At 41.0% G+C, this 10,502-nt stretch overlaps 2 protein-coding genes across 3 annotated transcripts in view; one reads left to right on the top strand and one right to left on the bottom strand.

The window, feature by feature from the left end:
* LOC116848779 (dystroglycan) overlaps positions 1–7,917 on the bottom strand; it is an 80,074-nt gene extending 72,157 nt beyond the window's left edge. Inside the window, exon 1 of one of the 2 annotated variants that reach the window (XM_032825248.1) lies at positions 7,705–7,917. The gene's annotated coding sequence lies outside the window, so the exon portion shown is untranslated. Of the gene's footprint in view, positions 1–2,544; positions 2,746–7,704 lie in introns of those variants that run through there. The other variant, XM_032825249.1, reaches the window with a different exon arrangement.
* A 140-nt stretch (positions 7,918–8,057) lies between these two features.
* LOC116848788 (very-long-chain enoyl-CoA reductase) overlaps positions 8,058–10,502 on the top strand; it is a 114,240-nt gene continuing 111,795 nt past the window's right edge. Inside the window, exons 1-2 of the mRNA XM_032825270.1 lie at positions 8,058–8,211; positions 8,465–8,607. Of these exons, the coding sequence (XP_032681161.1) occupies positions 8,198–8,211; positions 8,465–8,607 (157 nt within the window). The 5' untranslated portion in view covers positions 8,058–8,197. The remainder of the gene's footprint in view (positions 8,212–8,464; positions 8,608–10,502) is intronic.

Below are 10,502 nucleotides of genomic sequence, written 5' to 3'. Positions count from 1 at the left end.
CCCCCCCCCCTCTCTCTCTCTCTCTCTCAGGATCGTTCTGTGCATTCTTTTTATTTGCGCGTGCATTTATTAAGAACGGGTATTACAGAGCGAGCATTCACACGCGGCGTTACCGCTTCGTGACTGGTCTCTGCGACATATCCTCCTTTTCGTGTGATTAAATTGTGCCCGCGGAGATTCAATCTACGTCGATTCGTGCGCACGCTACTCTGATCTACTCGACCGATTACTTCGCTATATCGCGCACATTCTATTTTTAACGCAGATCAAAAGTTCGGCACATCAAAAGATGGCCTGGATCTGGACCGGAACGTGTGCGACGCGCCAAGTTTATAAATCTTCTCGGTTTTGCCCGAGAGAGCGCGGCTCAAATAAATCGTACACTCATTCGCGTGATTCCATTAAGTGGGATTTAACGCGCGCACCGACGGAAAATAATTTTCACGTGCTTGAACAGTGCGATAGCAAACCCGCGATTCACACTTCGTCGTTTCCGCTCGTTGTTTTTCTTCGACTGCAAGCTCGCGGGCTAGCTGATAAAGTTCGAATAACAGGAAATCGCTCGTCTTTTGGACGATATTGATGATCGTGTTGGATCAATTTCGACAAATTTCGTACGAATTTAGAATTTCCGCCCGCCCGGTTGCTTCGAGCAACGACGAATTATTTAACGGCGCGTGTTCACTGAAAAACGGCCAGCTTCGACATTCAGCTCGCGTAGCAACGAACATCCGGCCGTACTTTCCGGTCGGCGAACACCTCGGAGACGATCGGCGCTCGGTTTTGTCCAGCCGTTACTTTACCCGATCGATAACGTTTACGCGTTTACTAGCTCTTTTCGTTCCCTAACAATATAGCTACTAACTGCTGAATAGAACTTTCTCGGTTTTCCGGGAGCACCGTACCTCCGCGAACGAGATTACGGCGCGGTCGTTGTGTCTCGACAGATAAATATATATTACATCCCGCGGCACTCTCTTCGAAGCTCAAGATACCTTTTACAAAATTATATTGCCTTCCACCGTCGTAAAGACAAAACGTGAAGAACATAAGTATGCAATATCAGGAAAATTGACGGACGACCTCGTTCGACGAACGATAGTCATGGAAATGCGAAAATTATTCAAACACCGAGAACGCGCGATAAGAACCATCGCGCGTTACAGCTTATTTTTAGTATTGACTCGGCGTTTCAATAAGGTGTATTTGTTTAAAGCAAGCATATGTGTAGAGAGAGAGAGAGAGAGAGAGAAAGAGAGAAAGATAAGACAACCGGTGGTCGATTTCTCTATTTTCGTACCTGAGACGCGGCCACAAAATTGCTTCGGTAAATAAACGCGCGAGTTGCTGTGTCACGTCGCACGAAACTTTTTAACGAATAGCGCTCGCCCGTGCCAGGACATTAATTACAATTTATGATGAAGCGGTTGATGAAGCAGCCTGCAAAAGGCGCTGATGGAAATATATTCTTTAATAGCTGCAAGATCGGTTTGAAAAATCTAAATGAGTCACATTGTACCTCGTGATATATATTCGCGACGTTTAATATCAAAGTAATTAAGGACTATATCAATAGTTGTCACTTGAAAATTGTTTCATGTGAGATACTTAGATTTTTATTCAGAGTTAGATTCTAATTTTTCAGTTATATTATGTGTATTTTTGTATTTTTGTAATTGTGATTCAACTAAAAAACGTTTATTTAATTCGGAATTGAAATCTGAGTATCTTACTTGCGAAAAATTTTAAGTAACAATTATTAATACGAGCCTGAATGTCACATTAAAATCTCGTTAGAATAACATTCATACAAAACACGCTAAAATGTCAGATATCGCGAGCAATTTACCTTTCAAAGTTTGATATTTGGCAAAGAATATAATTCCGCATGTACAACTTTTCCTAATAGGCCGACGTTACTTGACTCGACGTCGCGAATATCCCTGACATCATATTATCTTTCTCTTTCTTTCTGATTCATCGCATTTTCAACGTATTACCAAGTAATGAATCCGACGATCGTCCGATCACTAATGAGTCAACAGTACTTACAATTGTAATAGGCGCCAACTCGACACGTCGCGACAAACACTAGTTAATCGAGAAATTAGGAGAGATTACTAATAACGTACTCACGAGAGACGTCTCAACGATCGCACATTGTTATTTCGACACTTCCGATACTTTATTTGCGCGAGATTTACAATTTCGGCGGACAAAAGACGCGTAAAATATAGAGCGACGTCGATCGATGTGTTAATGGCGGTTGCTCGACGCAAAAAGATCGATATCCAAAATGGCCGCACAATTGATTACATACGCCGACATTTTCCGCCACCGTGGTGGCGTTACGAGAACGATGCGCTTTGTATACCCCTCTTTCTCCTACTAAAGGACCGACGCTTCCTCTCGAGATTCGCTGCCGCGAATATCTCTAACGTCGCCTTTTTCTCTTTTCCTTTGATTATCACCGAATTTCTAATTTCCGATCAATAAATCCAACGATCGTCCGACTCTATTACTATGTGAAGCAGTGGTACTTACAAGTATTACCGACGTCGGCTCAATACATCACGACAAACACCGGTCGGTGTACTTAGATGTGACGATCCTTCCTACGAATAACGAACTCACGATACGCCTCTAAGATCGCACATCGCACTCCCGACACATATTTACACGCGAGATTCACTTCTGGCGGACACAAGAGAGGTAAAACGCGCGGTACGATGTCGATCGATGTGTTCGTAGCAGCTGCTCGACGCAAAGAGATCGAAATCCGAAATGGCTGCGCGTCGATTGCGTTCGCCAACAATTCCCGACGCTATTGTGGTGGCGTTACAAACTGCGCGATCTCTCTCTTGCTAACGGACCAACGCTACCGCCTGAGATTCGGTATCTCGTACATATCTGTATCGAGATTTTTCTTCCTTTTTCTCTCTGATTATCACCACACTTCTAATTCCCAAGTAAATCCAACGATGGCCCGATATTATTACTGCCTAAGGGCCTTTGGGGCACCGCACACGAATTGACATAACAGTAACGTAAGACGTACCGTAAGAATTGACCAATCACTTTGAGTATCGTCGAACTGTAACGTCGCCATTTTTGTGAATACTCGATTGTAATTGGTCCATTTTTACGGTACGTCTTACATTACTGTTATGTCAATTCGTGTGCGGCGTCTCTTTGCACGTAGAAAAATTTTAACCGTAAGATCGTAAGAAAACTGATCAATCATATTATTCGATTATTCCTCGATATTAATCGATTATTCCTCGAGCGCAAGGAGAATGATTGGTCTGTTTTCTTACGACCTTACAATTACGGTTAAAATTGTTCTACGTGCAAGAGCCTTAAATGAGTTAAATGAAAAAGTAATAACGAGAATGATAGATGTCGACTCGGCACGACAAACACCGGTAATTTGTACTGTGAAGTGCGAAGACTATTTGCTACTCACGTACTCACGATACGCCCCGACGATCGCACATCGCTGTTTCGCCACTTCCAACACATACGCGCGAAATTTACCTTTGACGGACACAAGCGCGTAAAACGCGCGGAACGATGTCGATCGATGTGTTCGTGGCGGTTGCTCGATGCAAAAGGTAGATGGCCGCGCGATTCATGATACGCACGAAACATGAGGTTTGTTTATGTGCGTTGCTTACACTTTTGCACTTAATGCCCGTACACACCAGATGCAATGAACGAAATCCAATGAGAGCTCTTCTTTTTGAAGAGAAGCTATGCAACGGTCGTTAGCCCGAGAGGGCGTTAGGTATAAAAATATCAAAAATATAAGCTACGCGAACAGATTTATAAACGCTGTTGTGGTACGATAAAAACGCACTTTTGTGATACAGCCCTTTCTCTCTTACTGACAGACCGTCCGAGTTTGTCGCCGCGTATATCTCTGACGTCATTTGATCTTCCTTTTTCTTCGTGATTATGACCGAATTTCCAATTTCCGACTAATAAATCCGATAACTGTCTGATTCTATCACTATGTGGGTGCGCCAGTGGTACAAGTGTAACCGATGTTACGACAAACACCGATATTTGGACACGAGGAGATTATTCGCTAATAATGCACTCATAATATATCCCGACGATCACACTTCGCTATTTCGACACTCCCGATATTTATGCGCGAGACTCACTTTTGACGGACAAGATAGGTAAAATCTAAAGTGACGTCGATCGATGTGTTTACGGCGATTGCTCGATGCAAGAGAATGGCAGATGGCGTAACGTCAGTCATAGATCTATGTACTGTAGGCCTGATTGTGCCAACCTCTTAGTAAGCTACCTAAGTTAAATTATGTGTCTGTCTCTGTCCAATTTAAAAGGAAAATGAAGACATATATGATTTAACTATCAGATAGCTTGAAAGGAGGTTGGAACAATCGGCTCTCAGGCGTCTCATGAGCGGAAATTTTCAGTGGAACGGAACGCGTAGGCCAATCACAGCTATTCTATTTTCGCGAAATTGCTGTGATTGGAAATGATTGGTTCACACGTTCCGTTCATGAAACGCCAATCTCACATTGTATCCGATATTCAATAGTAGAATTTCTTTGTTAAAGTTTCTATTTGGCGACATTTTTATCTTCAGAAAACTAATTTTCTTATGAGTTATTAGACATCGGATGTCGGACGCGATGTAGATCCTCTATGAGATATGATGTAAACTAGGTGCTGTAAGCATTGACTAATCATAGTCGATTATTTTTGTAATAATCGATTCTGATTGGGCAATTCTTACGGCTTGCAACACTGATTACAGACTATGCCTAATGTATGCAGGACAAAACGTACAGAGCGCGTCCGAACTGTGTTCGCGCTTTGGCGCGCATTTACATCATCAATTGAACGGCTATTTCCAACCTTTTTATATCAAGTAACCACCATGAACACATCAATCGACATCGCTCCGCGCGTTTTACGTGTCTTATGTCTATCAGAAGCGAGTCTCGCGTATAAATATACGTTGGGAGTGTCGTGCGATCGTCAGGGCGTATCGTGATTACGTGAGTAGCAAATAATCTTCGCATTTCTCTCAGTGCATGCCACCGGTGCTTGATGCATGTGTCGTGTCAAGTCGGCGTCTATCACTCTCATTATTACCTTCGGCTCATTCAAGCAATAATCGGGTCGCCGTCGAATTTACTGATTGGAAATTAGAAGCACGGTAATAATCAGAAGGAAAGAGGCAGATAAATATGGATATAGTATAATAAATATACAGTATAATAAATATATATATGTGCAACACCGAATCTGGAGCGTTGATCCACTAGCAAAAGAGAGAAGTGTATAGAGCGCGTAGTTTTCAACGTCGCTACAATAGAAGCGGGAATTATCGGTGTACTCAATCGCGGCCATTTCGAATTTCGATCTCTTTGCATCGAGCAGCCGCCATGAACACATCGATCGACATCGCTCCGCGCGTTTTACGCGTCTTGTGTCCGTCAGAAGTGAGTCTCGCGCGTAAATATGTGTCGGGAATGTGCCGAAATAGCGATGTGCGATCGTGGAGGCATATCGTGACTACCTTATTAGGGAGGATTCCTCGTGCCTGGGTACATGCTGCCGGTGCCTGTCGCGATGTGTCGAGCCAGCATTGGTAATATTCGTGAGTACCATAGACTCACGTAGTAATAGAATCGGACGATCGTTGGATTTAATAGTCGGAAATTAGAAATTCGGTTATAATTAAGAAAGAAGAGAAAGATAAAATGATGTCGGTATAGCGTCGGTTTGTCAGCAAGAGAGGAAGGGATAAAAAGGAAAGAGAGAAGAGAGAAAGGGATATACCACAAAATACTATGTCGGTATATCTGATATTTTAGAAAATAATTTATATTAACAGGTAGCGCCGATATATTAGCAAGGAATATACACTCAGTTCTCTCTCTACGCAATGTCTTATTATCTAATAGATTGATGGTTGTATAAATTCGAGACCAGACGGATTTAGCTAGCATACATTTCTTATGTCCATCGATTAATCCAAAAAGCGAGAACGTATTTTCTGCATTTATTAACGAGAATCACGTAGCTAAAAACGAACGTGGCAGGTCGAAAGTTCGTAGGAGTTATCGGCTCATCGAATGGTAAAGCGTCGCGCGAAACTGAGTGTACTCAATTTTGAATAACTTCGTAATTAGAGCCGCACTTCAGTTTCTGCTAATAACGAGCAACAATTTACTCCTGCGTTCTTAAAATACGATCCTGTTTCGTTATCGATGAAATTAGTCGCGACAATGCAGCGTTTAATTAATCGACAATGAACCGAGTGGTTTTCAAGTCGCGCTTGGATTCGGCTTCTCCACTTCAGAAAGCAATTTATCGTATTTGTGCTTATCGGTTTTTATATTTACCGAAGGCAGAGCCGAGCAACGCGTTGGTACATCAATGCATCGGATATATCATCGGATATATTATCGCGAACGGTATATGGACGCGGTTGAGACCCCTTTTTCCCTTTCGCACGGCCCAGAAACATGAACACTCGTCATGACCCGCCATGACCCGCTTTTTTCGCCCTTTCGTCTCGCTCTTTCAACGAATTCATCATGAATTTCATTCGCAATGCTGCAGCCCTTTCGTTCCGCGCTGCAGTGCCGCGCGTCCATGCATTTGCACGAGCAAACGACGGCGATAAGAATTCACCCTGCTAACGGGAACGCACTTAAGAAGCGCTCTCGCGTAATTTCGTATTCTTGCTTCCGCGTTTGTTGATGAAAGCCCTACTATACAGTCGTGACTGCGTTTCCACGTCGTCGTGCTGCGCGAAACTGGCTTTTGCTTTTTCTCTAATCGTGTTACGGTATAATTTCAGCAGATGCTATTTACGTCACTATCGCTAGTTAAATGTTTCGACGCTGCTACGTCTTATCATTTAATCACGAAAACAAGCTATTTACAGCACCTCGATTTTACAGTTCCTCGATATACAAGAAGATACGTTATTAAGTAAAGTAGAGGGCAATCAGGAACGAAGGAACTTAATTAAATTATAATTTATTTCGTTGAAACATACACTGCAGAGGAATATGTTTTTCTTATCAATATTTATTCAATCTTTCATTTCGATCTTTCATTTCGAGATTACTAGTAATATTTGTACTGGAGTTAAATGCATTTGCGCGCTTGTAATACACACGCAGGTGTGCGTGCGAGAACGGGTTTAATTTAACAGATTGCAATCATACGAGTAATAAAATTCTATAATAAAAACAATTCTCTTCCTAAAAACATTATACATATAATATTTTAAAAACTTAATAAATTGAAATCGCACAGACATACAGGTCTACGACATGATCGCATGCAAATATCAATATCCAAATATGGTTAAGCATCTGTCAAGTGTCGCCATCAAGAAACTGGTTAGGATATCGAAAAGCGACGATCACGTGATCAAAAATACTCGCTTGGTTGATTCGTGACAAAAGAAATATAGCGTCTCTCGATTCACAAAAAATCACGGATCGGAATAAATAGCCTAACAAGTAGTGTCTACGACTTTCAGCTCTACGTACATTGGTTTATAAGGTTGAAAATCGCAGGAACTCCGATGAGGTTGTTAGACCGAGCTGCCTACGTTCCTCCGATTTACAGTGCGAATGCAATCGAGCTTGTCAAAAAATGACACCGGTTTCAGTGCAATGCGATTAGCGATAGATCTACCTTGTTTGAAAAATACCCAAGTACAGCGTTGTCCCGGTCGTTGTTCCAATCGTTGACCCGACCGTCGTCCGGGTCGTAGCTCCAGACGTTGTCCGTATCGTTGCTCTCTGTCCGACGACACTCCGCTCGTAGGCACATTCGAATCGACGACACGCTCAGCGTATCACTAGCAAAACGCGCTACCGGCGGACTATCGCGGGCGAAACGTTGCGAGCACTGCTTTAAAGCTATCGCAACAGATATCGCCATTTTCCGGGCGCATCACTGTACCGAAATGACCATCGTGCTGCCATCTTACAGCGAGCGGTCGAAGCGCGCGACTCAGCGGCCGGCTGACATTCGCCGTGAAGCAAGCTGACTGATGACGTACTGACGACTCTGCGATGCTCGTTTAAATTCCGCGCATCCTTCGGTACCAACAAACGCAAACAAGTGTCCGCCGGGTAATCCGCGTCGTGCCGTGCTCCTGTGCGTGTTAGATCAAATTTGAGCGATGGGAGTCACCGTGTAAGTAATTCTTATGCTCCTAATAAGTTTATGAAGCTTCCCGTCGCGCGACCGACGTATCGCGAATGTTCGGCTCGCCGTACTGTACGCGTTCTCGTGCTCTTTGTCGCGCGCGTGCAGAAAGTTAGGTTATGTCGTGCGGTCGGCTGTTTGTCCGCGGACTTCGTTGTTAATAAGCTCGAGTTTTCGCGTATCGCAACGCGAAAATATCTGTCTGTTCGGAAAAGATATGCGAATTGCTCGTGATTGGCAGGTTGCAGCAGTACCCGATGATCGAGAACCGCACCGGGCCGCAGACGATCGAGTTTCTTACGAAGAGAATCGTCGCCCTCGGAGCTGTGCAGTCGGGACAATTCCTGGTGGATTGCGAAACGTACATGTCGGTGCCGCATCTTGGTATGTCGGTTTTTTTCCCGCGAACTCGCGTCTGCGTTTGCACTGCGGACTTTTGTATTATGCGGCTGTGGTGAGAGTAGATGGTGCACGGCCGTCAACACAGATGGCTGTTGCTTGCTGTTTAACGTTACAACATCGTCGGCAGCTGTCAAAGCGACGTTTGTTGAAAATTTTGCAAACTAAACACAAAAATCTCAGAGTCTTTCTTATTTCAATATAACTTTGGAACATGCAATTCATATTTCTAATATGAAAAATCTTGAGATTGCAAATATAAAATATAAGTAGAGAACATAAACATTTTAATATTCTTGTTGTAATGTAATAGAGATATAAAATAGAGGACATCAATACTTTAAAGCTATAATTGAAAGTGTGACAAGAAAATGATAGATAACAAAATGATGAATTGATGTAACGCAATTGAACGGTTTAATGTTATAAGGGTACAACTCTAAAAATCTGCAATTTTGTTTACTTAAGAAATTAAAAATTCAATCTTTAAAGATAATTTAGTTTTCAAAATAAAATCCAATAAAATTCTACAAATATATTCAGAAATTTATTAAAAAGATCATGTCTTGACTTTTACAGGAAGAACTTCTCATTTATCTAGAAGTTACGCAGAGTCATAAAAAGAGATATTCTTCTTTAGCATGTTAATCTTCAAACAAGATTATATAGTGTTAAATAAATTATATAGTGTTAAGTTACTTGCAAGAATGAATTTTATACAATTCATCAAAGAAAAAACTTATATTCTTATTATTCAAAAATAACTGCCTTTAATGGGAAGTAAAATATTGAATTGAGAATGATATTTTTAAATGTTGAAAGAAAATATGAATGTCATCAAAATAATCGTATCTCTTATAGAACTATTGTAATATTTAAATAAAATTATTTAAATTCAGGACTTAAAAATTTTTCCAATAAAATTATATATCGTTACTTGTATATAAAACACGTTGTTTTATATGTGAAACAATGATTGTTAATTTGAATATATTAGTTTTAAGTAAATAGGGAGAAACTTTGGATATAACACATACATTTAAAAATAGCCTTTTTTCAGTATTTTGTACAATTAATGAAAATTATTTTTGAATACCAAGAATACAGTTTTTTCTTCATTGAATCATACGAAATATATTCTTGCAAGTAACTTACCTTCCTTTAATTCTATATAATTTTATTCGAAGATCAACATGCAAGAACTGAAAATATTTTTTAAACAAGAATGTTTTTTCATACTGTGTAGTGTTACTGAATTTTCTAAGAATTTGTCTTTCCAAGAATTTACCCTTTTAACATTTTTTCAAAGGATTTTCATGGAGTTGAAGTATATAGATTAATCAGGTACACACGTTATTCTCTCATCATGTCTCTTCTTTTGGTATTTATATATATATATATATATGTATATATATATATGTGTATATATATAGGCCTCTATACAAACACGCAACTGTTGGTTCCGCCGGAAGTCGTTAGCGATCGTATATTCAGTATTATTCGTTATTTCTAGAGAGGTGTAAACGCAGACGCTAACAAAGTTCGCTTAAGTACATACTTATACATAACGTAAATACATATTGCACCGATAGAAAGTGCATGTTTTCCCTTCTAAAGCGAGCCCGCTGAATCGGCGGGAGTGTTTGTGCTACTCGCGTTATTTTAATTAACGAATAACGACCGACCCACTAAAAATGAAGTCGGCCAACGAAATCGGTGCCTCGCACGGTGTTCTCTGAATATCGCGAAAGGAAGGTTACAAGCGTTCTATTGAAATTCTCTATTCGATGATAGAATCGAGTTCGTATTCTCGAGAGAAACTGACGTGCAGTCTTATCGCTTCGTCTGAAACAATCCTCGTATGTTCGCTGTTTTAATCT

This window comes from Odontomachus brunneus, unplaced genomic scaffold, assembly GCF_010583005.1.
Source record: "Odontomachus brunneus isolate Ranch 3 - 2012 unplaced genomic scaffold, Obru_v1 Obru_scaffold_100, whole genome shotgun sequence".
Classification (NCBI taxonomy): Eukaryota; Metazoa; Arthropoda; class Insecta; order Hymenoptera; family Formicidae; genus Odontomachus; species Odontomachus brunneus.
The sequence above is the reverse complement of the archived record's forward strand: the minus strand, read 5'-3'. Positions and strand labels throughout refer to the sequence as shown.